The sequence below is a fragment of the Chelmon rostratus genome, chromosome 7 (genome assembly GCF_017976325.1).
Source record: "Chelmon rostratus isolate fCheRos1 chromosome 7, fCheRos1.pri, whole genome shotgun sequence".
Lineage (NCBI taxonomy): Eukaryota > Metazoa > Chordata > Actinopteri > Chaetodontiformes > Chaetodontidae > Chelmon > Chelmon rostratus.
Window position 1 is genome coordinate 3,446,051 of NC_055664.1, and position 24,631 is coordinate 3,470,681.

The window sequence follows — 24,631 nt, forward strand, 5'->3', positions numbered from 1 at the left end:
AGTAACAAGCATTGCGAGCCGTTGTCATCCTGACCTCCAAGATCAGATTTATATCGCTGTAACGCATGCCACATTCATGTGGGTTACATTTTTATTTCACTTTGACATTTGGATGATGACATTATTATGGATTGCTTTATATAAATAAATGTAGTTGATAAATGACATGAAAGGGTTGCATTCAACAATATTATTTAAGAATAAGATAAGAGAATTTTAGCCCTTTAATCATTTTGCATAAAGTGGTACATAACAAAAATGGGGAAAAGCTTGGGTGCCTTACACAGGTAGCCTTCCTCCAATATGCAGCCTGTACTGGTAGGCTGCTGGGTAAGAAGTGCCTACTCGTTCTTGCAGCGCTACCACCAGAGCACATAAATGAAATAAAGCCGTAAAGCCATAACTTGGTTTGTTCCCTGTGGTCAGGACAGAGGTCTGTTCCAAGAATAAGGTTTACTGAGTTATCTGGATAATGTCGCTCTGCTGGAGTAAAAACAGGGACCTCCATGGATCTGGAACATGGACTGGTGTAAAAAGACCTGTCAAAGGTTTTGCTTATAGACAATGTAGGAGGGAGGAAAATAAAGATGCTTAACTCAAAATTAGATATGTGGATTCAATCAATCAATCAATCTCATGGTCTTGGTTTAGAAAATTAAAAATCCAAACATTTTTTACTAATAATGTCAGAATTATGACCTAGTATCTCTTCTCAATTTTTACTTTAATAAGCTATTATGTTGACTTCCTCATGATTTAGTATCATATTCCATATATTCATACTCATATTATTTTTAAGGCTATAACTGGCAAAAAAAACAACCTTTATTGGGACTAAACTAATCAATCAGAGAGAGAGAGAGGGAGAGAGAGAGAGAGAGAGAGAGAGAGAGAGAGAGAGACGCGCGCGCTGGCAGCAGCATTTGGTTTCCCTGGCAGCGGGAGGAGGCGGAGCTTTGGCTGATGGTTGACTTGCTATGCCACATAGCCACACAACACAGAGCTGACAGCGTTAACGGTGATCGCTGTTTTTACAGGTAATCTATGTCATTTCTTTTTTTCCTGAAACTAGCTTAATATGGTTTATTGTCCCGTCAGCTAGCTAAGGAACTTAACCACCTGTGAGTGCAGTGTGTGTCTTTAAATCGTCCGAATAGCTTTTGTCAGGAGGCTAGCGAAATGTAGCTAGCTAACTAGCTGAGTTAATTAAAGTAATTCTCGGTTAGGTCATAGGTTGGAATTTCCACAGGGAAAGTTGAAGTAACGTTATATGAACAGCTGTAGCTATCAGATACTGTTTCCACATTTGTAGGCTAACGTTAACCGTGAAGACTGTCTCACACGCTTACATGTTAAGCTAACGATACTATCAACCAGATGTCTTTGGAAGAAACCTAACGTTAGCCGTTATAGCTTTAGCCATGCGCCTGACTAACGTGTACATTTTCCATAAAGCTGAAGTATGTTTACTTCAAAAGTGTCGACATAGCGAGAGTCTGGCTCGTCTTGCCATATGGCCGTCTCTCACTGAAGGTCATCGTTCAATGAAATGTTTATTTCGCATCAACAGGGAGGTCATATGTTAACTCTACTGGCTGTCATTTGACTGGGGCTACAGACAGACTGTCAGCAAAACAGATCTTGTCACTTTGTGATACTCTGATAGCAAGCCACTCGTCAGCATTAAGTTATCAAGCTGTAAAGCTTGTTGATTTTCAGTGTAAAGTTTTCGAAATGTGAGGTCTTCTCACTGGATAACCTACGTGTCCACGCTGTATTTTAATTGCGTTTGCATTCTTCATCTTTTATGTCTCCTTTGTGACAGGCCCGGTGGCCATGGCTAAAGACCCGTTAGCCGAGGCAGGCTTTTATTTCGATGAACTCAACAAGCTACGGGTACTGGAGCCTGATGTCAGCCAGAAAACCTCAGAGCTCAAGGAAGAGTGTAAAGAATTTGTGGACAGTAAGCATTGAACAGGATGTCAAGTCCATCAAGCTGTGCCTACTTTACCTCTCTAACATCAACAGGTCCTATAGGGTGTAATATGTGTTTTCCTTTGCAGAAATTGGCCAGTTTCAGAAGATAGTGGGAGGTCTAATTGAGCTGGTGGATGAACTGGCAAAAGAAGCGGAGACAGAAAAGATGAAGGTAAGCTTGACGTTTGAAACGGCCTTTCTATGATTATTGCACAAGACGTAGTCCTCATATGCGAAAGCTATGAAACACCTGTATATGGTCGAATTCTTCTTTAATTCACCTTACTTGTTTAAAGTGTACTGTATAGTAAGTGCTTCCGTTTGATAATTAGAGCAACATGTCATTCTAGTAAGAATCGTCCTGTGTTGTTCTCCTTCAGGCAATAGGAGCCAGAAACCTGCTGAAGTCAGTGGCAAAGCAAAGAGAGGCTCAACAGCAGCAGCTTCAGGCTCTCATAGCTGAGAAGAAGATGCAGCTTGAGAGGTAAACGGCGTGTGGCCTCAGCCACCCTCTCAGCCAACACAGAGCTGGTTCTGCAGCATAGGTCATGGTCTCCTTTCCATTTAAATTCAGCACACAATTATAAACTATTCAAAGCGCAACTAAAAGTTTGGCCTGAATGGTGCTTGCATAAACACCAATGGTAAGTGGTTTAAGATGTTTACAATGTTACACTACCTGATAACTACCTGTTTTAAGTCCACTGTAGAGCAGCTTATCCTGACAAGGACTGTTACCACAGCATCTGTCATTGCTTGATTATCAGGTAGCACTTACCTCAATTACCACCGGCTGTGTGAACTGCATTTAAACAAACAGGGTCCTCCCATTCTTGCCACTACATAATATTTGGCACAACAGCACAGCAGTTACTTTTCTGTTATGTTTCCTTGTTTCAGATATCATATAGAGTATGAGGCCTTGTCCAAAGTGGAGTCAGAGCAGAACGAGTTCATCGACCAGTTTATTCTGCAGAAGTGAGGACGTAACTGAGACAGCAGAAAAATGTCTACAACCACGTTTCCAGAGTGCCTGTCCTGTTTTCTCTGGGCGATGCCCGCCTCAGAGGATTACTCTGCTGCAACTGTGTTTCTCAAGCAATCCCAAAGCTCCAACATCATCCTCAGTCATCGACGCCTCTTTACACCATCTTTCTGACATGTTTGTGCGTGTGAAGCAGCAGCCAGCTGCCTGCTGTGGTTGCTCCCACCCTGGTCAGCAGCTCTGACGATTTACAGTGTTGTAAGCTTGACTTTTTGGAACACCAAATGTCTCAACGTCAACATCTCGGACCAACATTAAAGACGATGGAGCTATTTATATAAAGGAATATTATTTATACTATTTATACTGAAGAATTACTCTGTATATCTAGTTTTACTACTCTTTGTATCAATTAATTGTTCATTGTATCAATACTGCATGTGCATGCGTATGTAAATACGTTTTGGTTTTAGAGGATAGAAAGAAGTTGACATCCTGATTTGATTGTTATTTTTGCTTTTACCTAATTCTGCTGGTACAGCCAGTCAGCCACGACGAATACATTCTCTTCTTTTCAATTACATTTCTTTGAATCTGTTATGTGTATCATTATCCTTCATGTATGAGTTTAGATGACAAAGGGTTATACTTGAATAAATACTCTATTGCACAATAAAATGTGTCATCATTTTTGCTGGCCAGAGGTTGGAGACGACGTTATAAGGAAACCTGCATCTGGTGACAGTAGTCTTATCTTTAGATTACTCAAGATCGCTTATTAAAATAATGTTTTCTACAAGTAGCCTCTGGCTTTCACGTAAGGCTGACATGATGATGTTTTCAGGCACTTCCAAGGTTTCTGCCATCAAAGTTCCTTTTTTGACCTCAGAAACAACTTGGTTTGATAAAACAAATGTATCTGGTTGACAAAAAGCTAGCATGTGAACCTTGAGTTGGGCTTGTTTTGTTTGGATGTCAGTGTATTATGGAGTTCCTTGGGCTGAAGTGGTGTATATAAAGGGTGGAGGATAGAGGTGTAACTCCTCTGTGATGAACTCAGGACTCTTCTCTCTCCTAACTATGAGTGCTGCACTGACCTTTGACCATCTGAATTCAAACAACCACAATCAATTATATGACAGACAAAAAAATGGTCTTTAGCAATACTTCACCATACGCTCTATCGATCTGCTCGCTCTTTCCTGCTTTTCTGTTTTTCTCTGTCCACCTTTGTTATTAGTAGCAGAATTATTAGTATTGTTATTATCGCGGGTAGTAGTAGTATTGTTGTGTCTGCTGTTGTTTACAGACATACCCTCACCCACACAAACAACTAAAACATTGTCATCTCTGAGCCCTGCACATGCGCCCCTCCTTTGCCTTTCTGAGAGTCCATGTAATGCAGCTCACAAACGTCCTACAGCTCGGACACCTTACTGTTTGTTGGTGATCTCCAAAACTGAAGATTAGTCGATGAAAGTCACTGGACATGAGTATCAGTTCATGTCTAAAGTCTGACTGCAAGTTGAGTACACACTGTAAATAAGACAACTAAGCTATAATTATTGATTTATTATTCATTTATTGAAAAAGAAAAATACACGTCAGCTAATTTCAGTTCAAACAGTATTTACACATTTTAACAGTGCAGTGAATTGAGTAGTCATTTTCATACAGTATAGTCCTACAGACCATATTCCTCCAGATCGTCTTTCATCAGATGTTGTTTCATCATGGCTGTTCACCCACAGGATTCACATCCCAGCAACAAAGACAACAAATAACACAGAAACAGTATGTCTACCTCTAAGAGTCATGCCAGGTGCAGCACTGCACAACACGGCCCTCAAGACATATTCACTCTTCATGAACCTCACTTCTTCTTGGCATACTGTAAATCAACAAGAAAAGTCCAAATTGTAGTGTGCCTATATATGTGCATCAGCTCGAAATGCAAAAGGTCTTCATACTTACTTTATTTAGAATCCAGTCTGCATCTGCAATAGCTCTTTGGATCATCATTTGTACCCTCTCTGGGTTGTCTTCGTCTGAGTGACTGTTGTAACTCTGAAAACCAGACGCAAAGACTCAGGATAATGCAGTGTTTCTGTTTTTGATGCTCAAAGTGGGGAAGAACTTGGCAGAAGTTGCTCAGTCATCCCAGGCTATGAAAACCACACTTCACAGGTTTAACGATGATCGATAAGTGGTGTAGGATTTATTGTTCCTGGTTGTTAGGAGTTCATATATATGTCAGCAATATCTAAAAAAACGATATAGTACGGTTATGAAGGAAAGGTCAAAGGTCAATGCTAGTATGTCTGCTGAGGAGAAAGAATTGCAGTGCACCCCCATCCGTTGATTACTGGAATAATGCGAAGCAATTGCAAGGACTGTGTATTGCATCATAACAGTGCGGTCTCGGTTGGTCAAAAAAAAAAACATGTGAAGACGTCACCTTGAGGTTCCTGGAAACTATGATGGATATTTTCCACTATTTTCCAGACAAAAACCATGTGATTTATCAATTAATTAAGAAAATAATCGTAAGAATAACTGACAATGAAATTAATTAGTCAGTAATAACATTATACTCAACATCAGTTGCTGTAATCTGAGAATGTGGTGGCAGTGATACAAAAATCAGGCATGTTGTAAACAAACCTTCATTTTAGCTAAACTTATTTGGTAACGAAAACAAGGGAGAATTGTAAAATTATTGCTGTGAGGTAAATTCATTAACCACTGAGCAAGCCATTGCAGCACTGACTGTTGGACCAACTTTAAAACATACCCGACTGTTTTGAGACTGTTCTACAGCTGAAGGTATATGTAGCCTGCTTTGGTGTGCTCATTGTCACAAACTGTCCTTGTTTATGGGAAGCTCAGAAACTATCACTTGGAAAGTATACAAGTACACGTACATATGACTAGCAGCTCAGTCTCTTGTTTGAAAGTTTAGGAATTACATGTTTCTGAGCAGAATTCTACATATGCTCAAGATCATTAGAAAAACAATTTTCTTGTCAATAGTCGGTGGTGCACAAGATGACCTCACCTGTCTTATGGCATGTCGATAATGCTGCTGCATTGCTGCGGTTGGTAACTGCCTGCAGCATCTGAGGAGATATCGATAAAGCTGCACAGGTGTCTGGATCAACTCAACGCCAACTAAGGGCGCCATTCCTTCCTCCTTCGGTTTAACTGGAGTTGGTACAAAATGAAGTGTGCATTCAAATTAGTGACAATATTTCTATATTAACAATGGAAATAAGAATTCATAAAGAAGGCTTTGTGTTTACATTCCCATACAAGGCGGACGAACCAGTGAAGAGATGCTTTGTGTGTTACAGGGATAACTCACAATGCAGAATTTAGCTTTGCACTTGTTTTAGTTGGTGAGTATCATGTGTCTTTCTGGACCACTTGGCAGACAAATCCACAGTTGTCAGTTGCACACTAACATTAACAGTTTGATGGTAAAGGTTCACAGTTTCTGCTGGAGGTGTGAACAGGCAACTATTGGCTAACGTGTTCTCCATAAAAAAAACCTTATAAAAGAGAATGGGCCAGAGGTGATAGCTAATTGCTGTTCTTTCTTTTGCCTTTACAAACTGATGTACAACATAACTATCTAGATAACGAATCGCATTAAAACAGAAGTCCATGTCCACATTTGTGTCACAAGCAAGATTATAATACTTCTTTATGTGAAAACAAAATCTCAGGAGAAAAGAGTCCAAAGAACTAACATCCATGTCTGTTGACACAATACTAACTGTTTTAAATATTTCGTTATCCTATCCTTAGTTGACCTACACTGTAGAAGCAAACACTATGTGGATAAGCTTTAGCTAATGTTAGCTACACAGCTAGCTAACTTACTAACTAGCTTCAACGTTAGCTTTCACAACACAGAGCCGGACGTTAAATTATCCCCATCAAACGGTCTATAACGTTTGCTTACTGTAGCTGTGAACTGCAGTGGAGCCTGTCAGCAGGTGGTTAGCATCTTTACAACCTCAGTCACATTATGAAACTGGTCCACTGTTCACGGATGTGTTCATGACTGCAGTCTTCTTCGTGCTTTTTTTGCTGTTAGCATCCACGTTGTATTAAAACACTGGCGCCCTCTGTTGCCTGTACTGACAACCTGAAAAACAAGCGAACATATTTGGCCTTATGTAAATGGGGACATCCCAACTGTGTGGCGAATATTTTTGATAATTCAATACATTTTGCTTATAATACTTATGTATTTTTACATAAGAAAATTTTGAATGCAGGACTTTCACTTGTAATGGAGTAATTTTACAGCATTGTAATACCATGTTTACTATAGTGGAGCATCTGAACAATTTTCTTGTTGACTTCTGTTAAGGCAAAATTTCATTTTAATCTGCACTGTTATCATACTGTGGTCTATGAGGGAGACCATTGCAAACACAACAATCACCAGCTGACTGTCCCATTGTAATGACTGAAATACACTGAGGGAGATTGCCTGAAACGTCTACAGCTCATCTGCAGTGCTAAACATCCTAATAGGCTCCTGAAGCTGACATCTTTGCTGTATGTCATTGTTACTGAACTTAAAGTTAGATAAGTATAGCTATAGAGGCTAACAACTTTCAGATGATCTTTTCTCTGCCTTGCATTCTTTAACATTAAGACAATACTAAATCAGTTAAAATGAATGTTCACCAGTAGTACTTTGACTCATCTGAACTTCAGGACTTTTTCTTCCATCACCCCGACAGGATGAGACAGAAGCCCGATGTGAAGCAGAGAAGATGGTACATCATCAGTTAATAGTTCTTTGTTCGTCCAGTCCAAGTTGATTTATCTGTTTAGTAATTGTTTGAGAAGCATTGATCATGACTTTCCTGACTTCTTTTGAATAAGATGTGTCACCTTGTATCTTCACCTTGAAATTCTGCACCACTTAATTCTGCACTAAAGGAGCTTGTGACAGATTTTGTTTCAATTAAAATGGCATATTACAAACAAATGCATGAATCTCGTCTGGAGGTGACTGGAGGTCATGGCCATATTTAGGATGTCTCTACATGACAGGATTTCAGTGGTGGATTGCATCCCTGTGCCTGGACCACTCCTGCCACATACATCACTGTGTCACAAACACCTTGGATCGTGTGGCTACACTGAGTTCGTGGAAACACTAATGGGCATAATTATGACCAGGAAAGTAGAAACAACAGATGCATCCGTCCTAAGATGGGGTGCCAGCCACAAGTGGAAATTCGTGAATGGAGAATGGGGACCTGAGCTGCCTCTGTAGTCCTGAAATAAATACTTTTGCCTGCTAATGGAGAAACTGATCGACTATCAGTCACAACATGTATTCATACCAGGCCCCATTCCAACCTTGGGGAAAGGAAAGGAATCTTTCTGCAGACTCATGGCTGACAGCAGCATGCCATTGAATGATTAGAGGAATGATTCAAATGTTCAGTTCTTTCTTAGTTTTTCATGTAGTTGAGCTGGTGTTGAGAGAGAAAGTGCCATTTATCAGAACACTGAACAGTGACTCTTAAAAAATGCTAATCTACTAATACTAATCAGTGCAACAACAGACACTGTAGCATGACCAGTGAACAAGGATTTATTCAAGACAAATAGCAGGCTTAACACAAATACAAAGGATGTGCATCATGTGACGACACAGACAATTCATGTCAGAAGAACACATTCATTGCTGATCTTGGTCTTTTCATGCAATTTCGTGATAGAAATGTAGAAAGATGTCATTGTCACATTTAAAGGTATGACTTCTCTAAAAAGCAGTGTATAGACTGGACCAAAAAGGCATGATGATTGAGAGGGGTCACGTTTTGTCACTATCACCTATGACCCACTAGAAGTGTGGTGGTGTATTTATCTGCAGAGACCCAACAGTTCCTGCATTGTATACCTATAAAGGGTTTGAAAAAAAAACCCCAAGGAGGTTGAAAGATCTCTTTAAAGATGACACAACTTAGAACGGAAACAAATGTAACTATGACACTTCGCAGAGTCCAGGTGGATCTGTGCGTGATGACAAACAGGTTGATGTTCAGGACAGCAAAGAGTCTGTGATGCTGCTGGTGATGAGGATGCTTCTGGAAATAGATGAAGGCAGACAGTTCATTACTTCAGCCACATCTCTTTTTAAATTGTAGGCAGAGGAGTTAAGCAATGGCATTCAATGCAAGTATAAATGAGACGCTTCACAGTGCACGGTGTCTCTTGTCTCCACTTGTCTCGTCTCCTCTTTTTTTAAATTTCCTTTTCATGTAACAAAACAGCAGTGACACAGAAAGAACTATAATATAAGAATAGAAATTCTGAAAAAACAATATATATATATATATATATATTTATCTTTTGAAATAACATTGTTGACAGTCCACACTGTCTCCTTCTCCCAGTCCTGTCTCCACTCCTCTCTCTAACAGACAAAGAGGAGTTACAGTTAATAACTCCATCTGAGGCCAACACAAGAACTATTGATCAATATTAATATGATAAAAGTTAACTCATCTTTTTAAAGGAGAGGGTTCACAGTGCATGCTGCCGTGCCTCGTCTCCTCCCCGTAAAAGACAAATGCAACACAAGTGGAAACAACAGTTAATGATTCCAACAATCAAATAAAGAACCATTGATCAATATACCGTAAAAACTTTGATAATAACATCGAATAAATAGAAATTCACCTTTTAAAAGGTGAGGGTTAGGGTTAGGGTTTAAGTTAGGGGTTAGGGTTAGGGTGAGAGGCAGCATCTGCAGGTGTAAGCACTCTGGGAAAAGTGGATCACTCCCTTCGGGTTAGAAGTGAGTCACTGCCATGAGAGTTGGGGTAAGATAGGTGTGAGATGGTGCTGCATGAGCAGCAATGTGGGCGCTGTGGAGGACCATCATTGTGGATGCATATTAGCGGGGCTCACCCTTAAAGGAAGGATGAAGATTTCAGACATCTGGAAGCAGAGTAGAACCACAGGTTCCGTTAAAACGAGCCAGTCGAGGTGGTTCGGGGATCTGATTCCTCTGAAGCGATGTCCAAGGGGAAGGCAGTGTTTTCAGTGAACATTAATAAACTGAGATACTTCAGTGAATTAGTTAGATCAGTGTTTATTGGAATATAAAACACTTTATGTAGCTGTACAGTACAGTTCAGCGATAAGTTCTCCAAAATATATGTTTCAAAAGAGAATGAATGAACAGACACGTCCTCCAAACGGCAGCAAAAACAACAGAAAGATTGTCAATACACTGTAAATAAAATGTGAGCATACTCCCAGTTACAATTATTTTTCTTTGGTTGTTCTCCAAGTCCTCAGTTCAGTTTCCTTGTGATGTGCAGTCCAGATGCATATATATTTTTCTATTTAATTCAAATAAAACATGAAACTGCAGCAACAGCAGTAGCACCAAACATGCATTTTGTGTCCTTGTGACATTACTGGATGTAGTGTGGACACAAAAGAATAGCGATACAGTAATTCATCTATTTTGCTTAAATACATTTATATAATTGCATATGTATATAATACTAAAGATAATACAGTACAGTATAAAATGATTAAGGCTGAACAATTTTATTTTAACTAGGATTTTTAGATTATATTGTGGAAGTACAAAAATACCAAATTTTGGTATACAATCATGATAAAGCTTAATTTACAACTATCAACATGTTAAAAAAAACAATCTAGCTCAAAGAATGATTTGATTTTCATACATAGGAAGTAAATGTTTCAGTCACCACACTTCAGTTAAAATATAGAACCAAAAGTCGCTCAGACAAATTGCTTTCGACCAGTGTTCACTCTGTTAGGCACAGTGCATCACTTTTACTCTCCAGTGCAACCGTTTCTCCTCAGATTTCTTTCTTGACTAATAGATCAATGTAAACACTGTTTGTATTTGATTTTCTAAATGAGGCAGTTTAGTAGACCGCAGTCTGAACACACCACCACTGACAGAATGGCAGCACACAGTGCAGAATAAACACGCTTCACCACTCTGATGAGCTTCTCACGTCCACCTTGTTCGGAAAATGTTTCTGTCTTGCAGGAATATGAGACATACAGTATATGCTGCTGAATGTGGCTCAGTCTCAGTGTCCTCCTCCTCCTGTGTCCTGGCTTGTGTGCAGGAGTTAAGTTCTGATGTCTGAGGTAAAACAGGTATATGTTGATTTATTAGATAACTCTTCACTGCTCTGCATCGTCAGTCACTGCCCTCCACAGCTGTTGGCAGATTTATGTTCTGTCCTCTTAGCAGCAAAATGAAAAATGAAATGAAGTGAATTCCCACATGAGAGAGGTTGTTTTCTTTGCACAAAAAATGAGACCAGGTCTGGAGTGACATGAGGGAGGGCGTTAAGATTTGCAAGATGAGCCGAGCGAAACCTATCGCTCAGACTTGATCTTGTAGCGGAGGACCAGGTAGGTGGCCAGCCGTAGGATGATGAAGAAAATGCCCAGGACAATGAAATCCATGTAGAGCTTTGCATCTTCCACATCCAATAACTGCAGAACCTCTTCAGGCTGTTGGAACTTGCACACCTTCCCCGGACACTCCAGCTCTGACCGGTTCATCCCGTAGATGGACAGGATCACCCCTTCAAAGCCATACCTGTGACAGATACAAACAATCAGCCTAAATCATCCCATGACTCTGAGTCAAAATAGCTCAAAATTGTAATAAAACTACGAATTCTTCAACTCTTCTAATAGCTCCTATAGGTTACAATGTTCATAGTAGTCGACAGTATTAAAGTTTTACATGGAACAAACAACATGCTCATCATTTCGTAACTTTACAGCCTGTGCAGTTTGCTGTGTGCTTGGTGCCCCCGAGAAGTCAGGGATAAAGAGTAAAGAGCAAAGTCCATGAGGTCAGTAAAATCAGGAGGGTTGATCCTCTGGGGAGCAGACTGTGCTTACATTAGAGAGCTGACATTTTAACCTGAAGGTGGGCCTTGAAGAGAGGTCATGGACGGTCTAAAAAAGGTTAGAGGGTCACCTAACAGTCATCCTCCAGACTCTTCCTCTAAGGACCATAAATATTCACATCAAATTTCATGGACATCCATAACCATGTTGTCGAGGGGAGCATTTTGGTTTGGTTCAAAGTGTGTTACAAAACACACCTCTACCTCTAAAGATAAATTTGTACTCATGAAGTTAATTGTTAAGATCTGGCAAAACAGACATTGTTGAGTGTCCTGATGGTGCAGAGTTCTGAAATTTGGAAAGACAAATAAAAGTGTAAAGTGTTTCTAAACCTGCCAATATTACTGTCTGTACTATTCTCTTGTTGCACAGGACAGCTCTGTGATTGGATGGTGCGGTAGATCAAAGGTGAAGCAGTAAGCTGGTCTTTAAACTGTGATGGATGTTTTCAATGTGCAGTTTGAATCATAGTTTTAACGCTCCCTTTGGTTTCCTCCAAATGAGCCCTGATTATGTCTGCTAACCTGGGTGTTAGACAACTGAGGTAATTCACCTGATGTTGCTGACTTCCTCGGGTATAAATAAATAATTTAGCCAAATCTTTGGCAATAAGATCCAGGTTAAAATAAAGAGGAATTATATGTAATATTTTACTCCGGACAGACTAACCAACCAACATCACCATGCTTATGGATACTACTGCTCGTGAATCAAATATTACTTGTGCTGGTACACACCTGACATAAGACACATAGGAGCTCCACTGCAGATACTTGGGGATTGTGTCAAAGTTCACAAAGAATCCAGAGAAGAGCAGCACTGGGATAGCTGTGACAGGTCCAACAAACGTGGCTACCTGTGCAGGTATTTGGACACAGAGGACATTTTATGTTTTATATGTACGACACAAACCAAGAAATCCTTCGTTTAACAATGCAAACCTGCAGTACCTGCAGTGAGGTGGAGGCAGCTCCAACCAGAAGGCCTAGGGACTGGGCTACCAGGGCAGTACAGGTGGACAGGGCTATAAAGAGTAGGTAGCGGCTGGCCTCCGGAGGCTGCTCTGTCATCCAGTACACGATGCTGCAGTACATGATGGGGCAGATCACCTAAAATAACACCTTCATTAACCTTTATTTGTGAAGGAACAGTTCACCCCAAAATGAAACATTTGTTTATCTGATACCCTCACACTGATGTCAGTGGAAGCTGCACTGAAGCTGTTGCACAACCACACACACACACATACACACAGTTAGGCAAACAATGTATACAGTTTATTCTGTAAAGGGAGCTCACATTTAAGGTGGACATGGACAAAGAAACAGAACAAAAGCTGCAGGCATTTTAATGGGACGTGCAAGGATAGAGTTGATGTGGGGAGAGAGAGCACAACCTGCAGGTCTGACTCCTCTGACAGGTGCAGATGAGAGAGACACATCACACATGCGACGAGCATCACTGATACTTCAGGTGCTGAGTCAGCTAACTTTGGGGTTAACTGTTCCTTTCAGGTTAGTGACAATACGATTTACAGCGATAAGTTCTCCAAAATATATGTTTCAAAAGAGAATGAATGAACAGACACGTCCTCCAAACGGCAACAAAAACAACAGAGAGATTGTCAATACACTGTAAATAAAATGTGAGCATACTCCCAGTTACAATTATTTTTCTTTGGTTGTTCTCCAAGTCCTCAGTTCAGTTTCCTTGTGATGTGCAGTCCAGATGCATATATATTTTTCTACTTAATTCAAATAAAACATGAAACTGTAGCAACAGCAGTAGCACACTTCAGGTGCTGAGTCAGCTAACTTTGGGGTTAACTGTTCCTTTCAGGTTAATGACAATAAGATTTACAATATCTTACTCGAGTACTTTTTTCAAATAGTATAGAACATTATTCACACAATCCACATAAAAATCCAGAGAATTCACTTAATAATGTCTGCACAGACCGTGATAGACCACATGCAACACTACATTTCATTCGTACTCTGTATGTAAGTGGCATTTGGTTTTGCTGGAACCAGCCTCTGAACACTGTAGGAAGCTTTTCCACTCCAGAAAGAAAACTAAAGCATCAATTACTTGAAGTGAGAACTTCCAGTCAGCAGTGGTCAAAGCCTGAAGACATGCTGGCAGAGTGCAATCGCTGCAACGACCAGTTAGTGCCTCCAACTAACACTAGAGTGCAGTGGTGTAACATGTAGTTATGTTAGTGGTGTGTAACAGGTCGTTCAGCACTCCAGTCCTTGTTGAGCCAACCCTCCCCTTCAACCCCAACACTGCCAGCTCACCTGGAATGGGATGTCAGCCATGGTCTTGGCCAGGTAGTAGGCTTTCAGGCTGTACCAGTAGTTAAGATGCTCCCGCAGGAACACAGACATCTCCAGAGGAACTAACAGATACATAAAAATGTTCACATACATCTCAGTATCCATTCAAAACATATGAGATTATGATTCATTGATTGCCACAATGAAATCAACAATGAAATAATAGAAATCTGAGTCTGTTTCCTCGCCTCCTTCAGACTCACAGGTTAACACGGTTGGCATGAGCGCTCCAAACATGATGAAGAGCATGGAGAAGAAGAGGAACCCGGTGTTGTTGAAGACCTTGCTGGCGTCATTGCCAATGTTCAGATAGAGCAAGCCTATTAACACACCTATGGCAATGTGGGAAATCAGTCTGAGGTGAGTCAGAACCTGGGAAAAGACCAAAAGCAGGAAAAACATAAATGTGCAGTTTCATACTTGGATGATTAATTTGTTTTAGGTAAAGTCACTTCATTTTGAGGTGATACTCATAAGTTTTGAACACGTGCACAGCTATAATACAATACTGAACAAACGCTGTCACCCACCTGGTCTCGACATATAGTTATGAAGGTTCTCTTGAAGAGGATGCAGAACTGTGTCAGGGTGCTTGTGGCAAAAGTATGGCTCTCTATGTGTCCAGCATCCTGAGGAAAAGGGAAGCAAATGAGCTCGTAACACTGACACACGTGTCTGCGTATACAACACATCACAACCTGTAGCAAACCAGAGCATCCTGCTGTCAGGCCCAGATTACCACACTGTTGGGCCCAGTGGCAAAAATGATGTGTGGCCTCACCCAAACCTGCTTTTCCCATAAAAACCACAATGAGTCCTTTTTACATTTTGGTTTTTGCACGAATTCAAGAAATGTGATAGAAACTGTTAATTAGTTTAAGTAATAAGTGAGGTGTTGGTAAGTGGATTTTGTTACCTCTGACAGAATCAGGCTGACCCCTATTTCCAGTGTTTGTGCTAAGATAAGTTCTTGCTAACCACTTGCAGGCTCTAGCTTCATACATACTGCACAGATGTGAGAGCGATATACAACTTTTCTTTTAACTCTTGGCAAGAAAGCAAGTATGAGTATTTCAACCTTAAGGGTCTAAGGCTGCAGGACAGTTGTCTGCTTTGCCCAGTTGGTCATCCAGCCTTGACTGCAGAACAGTAGCACACCATCCACTACGCACCATCGAGCACTTTGTTGCACAGACTGATTGGCCGTTGCTATCACATTGGTTCTTCTTCTCCTCTAATGCACACATGCCACCTTGGACTGCCTCGAACAGCACAGGGTTCAAGTCTCCGTACTCTCCTGATGCCACTTCAATGACTGAACCAGAGGCAAAAGCACAAAAAATACACAAAATGAAGGAATTGGAGATGTTGAGATGATCCTCAGTAAATTGGAGCAAGTACATGAAGAATGTGGACATACTGAAGTCTGCAGGGTTGTGGTAGGTGGGACAATAAAGGCCCAGAGTCTTCAGGTAGGGGATGAGGTAAGGGACCGTGCCCTTGTAGATACACTGTCCCTGACTGAGAATGTAAAGCTGTGGAGGAACAAAATTATTCAAGGTAAACGACCATTCAAAAGTCTCTAACTCACAGGAACTGTAATTTATTTTCTTTAACTACCACAGTCTGTATAAATTATCACAGAGCTGGCATGCACCACTGCTTCTCAGAAGATAAACCCAGCCATCCATTCATTTCCTCATTTACTGACAGATGTGCACCTTGTCAAACATCTCAAACAGTTTGGCACTGGGTTGGTGGATGGTGCAGATGATGGTCCGTCCTCCCAGCGCCAGGGAACGCATTAGTGAGACCACCTGGTAGCACGATGCACTGTCTAAGCCACTGAACAGAGGGAGGGACATACAGGAGGGACAAGACTGGTGAGCAGCTGGGAAGTCATTTTAGGAGAAGACATAAATGAGTAATGACCCAGTTATTGTGACAATGACCCCCATTTATTGATTCATTTTGTCCTGTGAGAGTTTATTATTCGTTATATCTACCTACCTTTCTACTTGTCTATATCTCATAGTGGGCAATATGTAAAGTTCTTTTGAGAGACACATGCAGTGAAAGGAACTTCGATTTGTTTGTTGATACAGTAGGCATACATCAGGCTGATGTTCTCCTTTTATTAAAAATAGATAATGCAGAGTGTGATTAATGCGTAAAATGATGTGCGTAATGATAACACTGACTATTTCTTGTGTAAGTCCTGGTAAAAACTAGAGGTGCAGATTTTGTTCTGTTTGGGCATAGCTAGGCTAGCTGCTTCCTCCTGTTTCCAGTCTTTGTGCTGTTAGGAAGCTGCTGCTCGTCGCTTCACATTTAGCATTCAGACATGAGAGTGGTATGATCTTTTCGTCAACTTTTGGCAAGAAAATGAATAAGCGTAGGCCTAAGATCCCAGAGCTTCCGACTACTACAGTAACACTGTAATCGTGTAATAGTTAGGGTTCAAAAGTCAGTCCAACATTACATGTCCTACTGTCATAGACACATTATAATACAGGACAAACTGAAACTGTCTTTGGGTTGTGCACTATTTTGATTTTTCTGGAACAAAATAATTCAAATTTTCAATCCCAGTGTTCAGATTGACAATTTGTCCATTAACCAATGACCCAAAGTATCGCTAGTAGAGAAGCACAACAGAACAGTTTTGTGTTGTATTCCAATTCCAGCTGGGACAAACTGTTTCTTCTGAAGACACCAGCAGTAGTTGATTGATTTACAATGACGAGAGTCAAAGTCTACGTGACACACATCTATTTGATGGAAGCACTTTTCGAACACTTTTTAAGTGTAAATGTAACCATCATGAGCACATCAGCGTCCGTCTGTCTCACCTGGTGGGCTCATCGAAGAACATGACTGGAGGATTGTTCACCAGTTCTAGGGCGATGGCCAGCCGTTTACACTGACCACCTGACAGTGAGCTGGTGCGAGTGTGAGCACACTCAAGGAGCCCTAATGCTGTCAGGATCTCATTGACCTGGATGGAGAAAGTCAAAGAGAGGATGTTTGTAAAAGAAAAAGGTCTTTTTTGAATTATACTGCATTCAAAAACACAAAGAGTAGACTGTGTGTGAATTTAGTCCGCTAGAAGTATATATATATATATATTTAGCACTTGACCTCATCAGCTTCGTTGACTTTTGGAAATATCTGCTTATTCTGAATTTGATGCAGCAACACGTTTCAAACAAGTTGGGACAGGAGCAACAAAAAACTGGGAAAGTTGTGGAACGCTCCAGAAACACCTGTTTGGATCATTCCACAGGTAAACAGGTTGATTGGTAACAGGTGATAGTATCATGATTGGGTATGAAAGGAGCGTCCTGGAAAGGCTCAGTGGTTCACAAGCAGTTGTACATAAGAAAGGGTTGATTAGTGCAGCTCTGATGATGAAAGAAAATCCCATCTTTCCTGAATTTTATCAGTTTTAGCTTGTTCTGTGACACATGTTGGTTCTCACAGCTTTACTTTTATTCTGTGGTATAGAGAAGAGCAATGACAGGAGGGGATGGAGGACAGAGAGGATGACATGCAGCTGAAACTAGATTCAAGGCCGGGTTGTCATTACATGGCATGTATCAGGATTCAGCATCCATTACTATTTTTTTTAGATATTTGTTCAGCTCACCAGTTTTTTCTTCACATCCATAGTTTCACCCAGCTTTAAGTTGGCTGAAACCTGCAGCAAGGGGAAAAACATGTACCATCCTTTTGTTATGCAACAGGTATTTAACAACTGTACAGGGAGGGCACACAGATGGCAGACTCAGGTCTGCATTATGAGTTCATACACCATGTAAAAAGCCATATCATCACTAACACAAATACAGTTTTAATATTCATATATTCATTCATTTACTATTCCTGGCTGTGCTGTGAGTGTCTCAGTAACAGCTCACCATCATGGCCTCTCGTGCAGTGAGGTGTGGCAGCAGCATGTCTTCCTGCATGATGTAGCAGGACATTTTCCTGAATGTCCTTAGGTCCCTGGCTTTCCCATTTACCAGGATCTGACCCTTCATCCCTGTTTCCCTGGGCAGCAGAAAGGGCACACATGCACATACTGAGCACTTAAATTGGCTAGATAGACTTTAGTGGAAGGAACAGACTGAACACATGATATACAAACACAAAAACACACCAGTTATGGAAAATGTGCATTTCTGCATTGCAGTATCTACAGTTGTATGTTCTAGATGTTTGTGATAAAAGCTAATTTGTCCTAATTACTTTTTTTCAAAGCCATTTGTTAGTGTACAAATGGCTTTTCTAGATGAGAAATGAACTTTGTCTCATAATACTGAGCATTTACTTTAATTTTAAAATAAAGGGGAACTTTGGAATTCTCACCTGTATCCAGCCAGGATGTTCATTAAGGTGGACTTCCCGGCCCCTGACGGCCCCATGATTCCTATCAGCTCCCGACTGCAGAACCTCCCAGACAGGCACTTCAGTAAGGCTTTGAAACCTGGGAGGAACAACAAAGGGGTCATCGATGCCACTGACCACTTCAGCATGGCTTTATCAACAATAACAAGGAAACAACACTTACAAAAGGAAACATACACTTTTGAAAGTAAATATTAAAATTAAAAATGATGATCTCTTTGATCACGTTTGATATGAACCTGTATTGGGCTCCATGATGAACAGTGAAAGTCCAGTAATTATAATGATAAAGCTATTTGAAACAATGGCCAATCAAATGTAAAACAAACAGATCTGGACACTGAAAGGATAAAAAATAAACAAAGTGAACATCAAGCATGATAACAGGCATAGCAAAGTACCAAAGGGACATAAAAGGCCTTAGAAATAAAAACTGTACAGGAGATGGAGACCTTCTCAGCCTGATTTCTGAGGTAGGTTGTTCCAATGCTGTACATGGTGGCAGCTAATTGGGATACATGGGATGCCTGAAACATTAATAAAAACAATACTTATAACATATAACATACAGCATTAAGTATAACATTATTAATAACACTATCAACTAGAAGCGCACCCAGAGTGCAAACCTCTGCCAAGGACCATAGTCCACTGTTATATGATTTGCAAATCTGCAAGCACAACCACTACAGATGTCTGAATATGATATGTGTGTATCTACGTTTCGATAGCCATACCTTAGGGTCAGCTGTACTGGTTCATGACACAACTGTCCCCAAGTGCTTAATAATGACTGCTTTCTGTATGAAGTTTGTGCAGCTACACCGAAGCGCGGTCCAAATTTGCACATAGCTCAGAACCAACCTGTTATACTGTTACGATGCATCACATCTGGTCCCCTGAAGGCCCGTAATGCGTCTGTTATGAACTATCTGTGAAAAAGGATTCACCTCTCAGTACAACAGCTACAGAGCTTCCTCTCAGGTAAACAGGATAAGAGCCAGCCCCCGACCAGCTGCTTCAGTATGTGAGTGCTAACGCAGGACAGTATCAAATGTTGCACTTAAATCTAACAACCCTGAGCACTCAGCTGCATCATCTTTCAACAGGATGCTGTGCCTTTGAGAGGAGCAGTGTCTGTACTATGCTGCAGCAACTATACTTTATGTTGTTGGAACTAGATGTCCAGGGGTTGCTCATCAACAGCTGTCCGGTCCACCAACAGAGAGCAGCTCGCCACGCCAGCAATTTTAGCATCCCAGCGCTGAATGTTGGGTTTTCCCTGACTCTGGCTCACTGCGAGCCGGGATACGCTCCTCTCACCCTGAGTAGATTCTAACACAGAGAGGTGTTTGGGAAATGTCTTCCAAAATCTCTCTTTCAATCATTTTCAGTCTCAGTTTTTCATAGTGGGATTGTTTCACCTCTCAGAATGTGATTTGTACTTGTAGCTAACAAAGTGTTATCTGAATTTTTCTGATTTTGAACATGAAAATATGCTCGTTCATCATATTAAATTGAATTTGTATAGACTTGGGAGAGTTACTGAATTTTACACATTACCTTCACATTTCCAATAAATAACTTGCACTGAGGCTACTGTATATTAATGCTGCTCAGAGTGCTCAGGCATGCCTTTATTGCACTTTATCATTATTATTATTATTTTTGTATTTCACACAAAGATCGTAATATAAATAGGTTTTGATGACTGCTAATTCTTAGAATAGATTCTATGGCTAGCCAAAGCAGAACATGTACCATTGTAAAATACTGACGAGCTTCATTTGCGCAGTGCTGTGCCACTCTCTGTACTGTGGCTGTGAGAGTAGAGATTTTTAGGGAGCTGTACCAACTGAAAACACACTTCAAACAAGCTCAAACACATGGCATGAAATCTCAAACCGAGCGGCACATCAATAACAAGTGAAACACATTCACAGTATATTCATGTCTCCTGGCACACACCCTAATCACTTCAACTCTCCTCTCCCCAATTCACCTCCCATCTCCCCTCCCCTCCTCTGCCCCTCTCTACTTCTCTCCTCTCCTCCTCTCACTTGTCTCTCTCCTCTCCTCACGTCTCTCCCCCCCTTTCCTCTCCTCTTGTCTCTCCTCTCCTCTCTCCTCTCCCTTCTCCTCTCCTCTCCTATCTCCTTTCCCTTCTCCTCTTCTCTCCTCTTCTCTTCTTTTGTCCTTCCTCTCCTCTCCTCTCCTCTCCTCTCCTCTCCTGTCGTCTCCTCTTGACTCTCCTCTCTCCTTTCCCTTCTCCTCATCTCTCCTCTTGTCTCTCCTCTCCCTTCTTCTCTTCTCTTCTATCCTCTCCTTTCCTCTCCTCTTCTCTTCTCTTGTCTCTCCTCTTATCTCCTCTCCTCTCCTCTCCTCTTGACTCTCCTCTCCTCTCCTCTCTCCTCTCCTCTCCTCTCCTCTCCTCTCCTCTCCTCTCCTCTTGACTCTCCTCTCCTCTCTCCTCTCCTCTCCTCTCCTCTCCTCTCCTCTCCTCTCCTCTCCTCTCCTCTCCTCTCCTCTGTCCTTTGGCTCACCCAGTCAGCTACATTATTAATGGCCTAAACTGTCTCAGACCATGCAGCACTTACTGGAAACCTCAGAGGATACACTTGCACATGCACACATAACACACTTAACATCAGACCCTTGGATAGAGACTGGCCAGTTTACCACATCTCACCCACATTAATGGTCTTTCACACAACTATTTGCTGTGGGTGAATGGTTTCTATAGATATGTGTTTTGTTTAGGAGCAGCTAAAAACAGTAAAACTGGCAAAACTGGACAAAGCACACAGTATCTCTCTCTCTGCCCTGAGTCTGCGCTGTCTCTCCACTGCATGGGAGATAGATCCGGATGCGTCCCGTGGAAAAACTAAGGAAAGTGACTCTGCAATTCGAGGCAGATTTTTTTTTTTTTTTAAATTCTTTATTCAATTAAGCATAAATCTCATCTTGTCCAAGTTTGGCTTCAAGGGAGGAGTCAGCTCCTTCCTGCCCCTTGTGATCTATTGGGGGAAACAAATCCACTATGGCTGCAGTTCAATACTGTCTCACCAAGAATGAGGTGGGGAATACTTATACACTAAATACACTAAAACATGAACGAGCCATTCAAAGATACAATTTCTACTTCAGCTGAAGTGTTCTCAAACAGTATTTTCAATTTTGCAAGAGACGAGACTTCAAACATCTGCCAGACTCACTAGTTGGTCTGGCAGATGTGCTGTGGATGAAACGGTCCCTAACCATGCAAGGTGACCCCCAAATATGTCCAGCGCCACTACTATCAGGCCAAAAATTTTTACTTTTGCACAAAAAACGTATTAAGTGAAATTTGCATGGATGTCTGTAAAGCCCTTGCTTGGGGCCACAATCTGACTATCAGGACAAACTTTACACATCAGCCCTGCTGCTGTGGGTCTAAAGTTAAGACGTTACATGCATTTAGCTGATTTAAATTGGTTTTATCCAAAGCGATTGTCGGCTTGAATTCTGATCACTTCCAATCATTCTCAATCTTGTCATGAACTGTGTCACATTGTCCAAACAATGAAACCTTTCAAATCACTCCTGCTGCACAGTTCACTTTTCCCCCTGTCTATCTTGTATATGATCCAAATGTTCATTCCTATTCAAAAATATTGCTAAATATGTAGCGTCTATTTGATGCTAGCATGGATAGCTGCAACTACGTTAGCTTGCATTGGTTGCCTGTAAAGATTCTCAGTCATCAAGGTCACGGTTATCAAAGGAGGGTTGAAACAAGTTCAGGACTTGGTCATCCAAGCTTGAAGAGCCAAGGGGATTCTTTAGTTCTAACTGACTGGAGGGGAGTCCCAGTTGGCAGGGGGAACCAGAGCACCTGGGGGGAACCCACGCAAACACAGGAAGAACATGCAAACTCGACACAGAAAGTCCAACAGTGCTAATCACTGAGCCACCCTGCTGTCCAATCTGGCCACAAACTCATTGTTATTATTTAGATGCGGCCAATCCTTCCAGTGGAGTTCACAGACAGTTTGAGAACACGTGGAAAGAACACTCCAGCTTGTGCCTACATTACATCAACTTCTTTGTCTTGCAGCAGTCAGATGCTACCTTGCCTTCAAGCTGATTAAACCAGACATGATCGACATGCAGAGTGGACATTTGTGTGCTACCTCTCCTCCTCCAGCACGGCCCCTCCTGGATGGTGTAGGACAGGTCACTGAACTCCAGGTCCACGGCTGAGCGTTTGGGTAGGTGGGAGAAACGCTGTGCTTCAGTGATCTGGTTCTCAACCTTCTTCAGGTGGGTCAACATGGATGCTTCTTGCTGCTGCTGAGGCTGAGGCTGGCTGCCTCCATTACACATTATGGCCTCCTCCATGGGGATACTCACAGAATCAGGTTCCAATGCTTTATTGTCCATACCAGCTCTCTGTCTGTGGGGAGGAAAGGTAGGGAAGAGGGAAAGGAAAGAGAAGGATGAAACAGGGTAAACGTGGGAAAGGCAAAATCAGAGGTCAGCCATGCTTCATTATCTGCTGACATGTCTAATTTTACACCTGCAACGGGGAATTGGTGTCTTGCCAGCATATCTAGAGGTCATTTCATAAAAGTTCATAAAAACAGCACGGTTTTGTTGAGCCAGTCAGCAGCCTTCAGCAGCAACTTCATGCCAAAAAACATGAGAAGAAGAGGAGGAAAACACTTTCTGTCATTTGTTAAGGACCCTATTTTTACTTTTTCAAAGCATTGTTTCTTTAACATAGCAAGCAAAAGAGTGTGACAGTTGTTTAGACTGATCATGAAGTGGAGTTGAATGCAATGAATAAATACAAGGTTGCCAAAGAATATCCACTAGGAGACATACTAAAAAATACAGCTGGAAACACGCCCAGTACAAACACAGTTTGGATTCTCAATAATATGTCAGGTTTTTTTAATGAAGCTCAGCTTCTCTGTCTACACCACAATGCAAGGCTGACATTTTTCTTTATTCTCACAGCTGGAGAATCCAGTGTTGGCATGGAAGGAAGGCCAAAGAAAGATATATACACTATACACTACACAGAATAGTAGAATATACTCAGGGGCGGACTTACCATTTGGCAAAACTAGGCAGTTGCCTAGGGCCCCAAGTTCCTGAGGGCCCCATAAAACTCCTCATACACTTATGGTTAATATAGTTATTACTTATTTGCACACATTAATTATGTTTTTGATTAAAATCCTTTCGCTAAAATGCCAGCAGAATGCTTATTGTATTATGTGTGTCTCGGGGCCCCCCTTCAGTCTCCACTACATTGGATCAGTCCATCTTATTGCGCATGTGCAGAAAGGATCTGGTAAGACAGCGGCAAAACGTATGAAAACAAACGGCGCGAAGAGAAGAGAAGATGAAAAGAAGTTACCCCAGCGGTGCTGAAAATAGGAGAAAAAAGGAGGAAAGCAGAAAGCTGCTCTCAAAATTCCCCAAAGTGAGTGCATTCTTCACTGCGGCAGTGGCTAACAGCAGGAACCCACAACCGGCAAGTGAAACGGTGACGTCGACACCTGTTGGGGAGGGTCCGTTGTCGACGTGTGGAGATGAACAACTAGTGAGTATCAAAACTGTCGAAGGAGTAATGCCCCCCACCCCCGCTATATTAATAAGTATTTCTTTATCCCATTGAAGACGGGAAACTTATGTGTCATTTTGTAGTCAGCTTTGAATTTCGTTTCTATTTACTACAGAGGATGAGAAATCAATTATTTAGTAGGCTTTTTTTTTTCGTGTTGAATTTCAAGGAAAACTTCAAAATCACCCAGAGGTTTTACAGGTAATTTTGGCAGTTGTTTTTAGTCCTTAATGTGCTAAGTTATGCATTCAAAATGATAGAAACTATGTAACTTAGGGAAGTTATTAACAACTACTCACTGCATTAAAATAATCCCTGTCAGTGTTATAGCTTTATATTCATTAA

At 41.3% G+C, this 24,631-nt stretch overlaps 3 protein-coding genes across 3 annotated transcripts; 1 reads left to right on the forward strand and 2 right to left on the reverse strand.

The window, feature by feature from the left end:
• Positions 1-948: 948 nt before the first annotated feature.
• ift20 (intraflagellar transport 20 homolog (Chlamydomonas)) lies at positions 949-3,627 on the forward strand. Its single transcript, XM_041941074.1, has 5 exons — positions 949-1,037; positions 1,826-1,963; positions 2,064-2,149; positions 2,358-2,461; positions 2,878-3,627. Exons 2-5 carry the CDS (start codon positions 1,837-1,839, stop codon positions 2,957-2,959), a joined length of 399 nt encoding a protein of 132 aa, XP_041797008.1. The 5' UTR covers positions 949-1,037; positions 1,826-1,836; the 3' UTR covers positions 2,960-3,627.
• A 903-nt stretch (positions 3,628-4,530) lies between these two features.
• Positions 4,531-7,043, reverse strand: lyrm9 (LYR motif containing 9). Its single transcript, XM_041941295.1, has 4 exons — positions 6,930-7,043; positions 6,021-6,166; positions 4,937-5,029; positions 4,531-4,853 (listed from the first exon to the last, which is right to left on the reverse strand). Exons 2-4 carry the CDS (start codon positions 6,144-6,146, stop codon positions 4,836-4,838), a joined length of 237 nt encoding a protein of 78 aa, XP_041797229.1. The 5' UTR covers positions 6,147-6,166; positions 6,930-7,043; the 3' UTR covers positions 4,531-4,835.
• Positions 7,044-10,576: 3,533 nt separating this feature from the next.
• LOC121609183 (ATP-binding cassette sub-family G member 4-like) lies at positions 10,577-23,094 on the reverse strand. The gene is made up of 14 exons (XM_041940755.1): positions 22,845-23,094; positions 18,634-18,751; positions 18,183-18,315; positions 17,912-17,962; positions 17,115-17,260; positions 15,984-16,107; positions 15,683-15,797; positions 15,435-15,577; positions 14,793-14,891; positions 14,466-14,634; positions 14,224-14,324; positions 12,874-13,032; positions 12,661-12,779; positions 10,577-11,603 (listed from the first exon to the last, which is right to left on the reverse strand). The coding sequence occupies exons 1-14, from the start codon at positions 23,092-23,094 to the stop codon at positions 11,378-11,380; spliced, it is 1,953 nt and encodes a 650-aa protein (XP_041796689.1). The 3' UTR covers positions 10,577-11,377.
• Between the last annotated feature and the right edge of the window lie 1,537 nt (positions 23,095-24,631).

Coding starts and splice junctions, on each gene's coding strand:
- ift20 (XM_041941074.1), top strand. CDS start 1,837: ATGGCTAAAGACCCGTTAGCCGAGGCAGGCTTTTATTTCGATGAACTC. Junction 2,150..2,357: donor CGGAGACAGAAAAGATGAAG/GTAAGCTTGACG, acceptor GTTCTCCTTCAG/GCAATAGGAGCCAGAAACCT. Junction 2,462..2,877: donor AAGAAGATGCAGCTTGAGAG/GTAAACGGCGTG, acceptor TCCTTGTTTCAG/ATATCATATAGAGTATGAGG.
- lyrm9 (XM_041941295.1), bottom strand. CDS start 6,146: ATGGCGCCCTTAGTTGGCGTTGAGTTGATCCAGACACCTGTGCAGCTT. Junction 5,030..6,020: donor ATCGACATGCCATAAGACAG/GTGAGGTCATCT, acceptor TCTGGTTTTCAG/AGTTACAACAGTCACTCAGA.
- LOC121609183 (XM_041940755.1), bottom strand. CDS start 23,094: ATGGACAATAAAGCATTGGAACCTGATTCTGTGAGTATCCCCATGGAG. Junction 15,578..15,682: donor CCACAACCCTGCAGACTTCA/GTATGTCCACAT, acceptor CCTCTGGTTCAG/TCATTGAAGTGGCATCAGGA. Junction 14,892..15,434: donor GTGCAACAAAGTGCTCGATG/GTGCGTAGTGGA, acceptor CCTTTTCCTCAG/GATGCTGGACACATAGAGAG.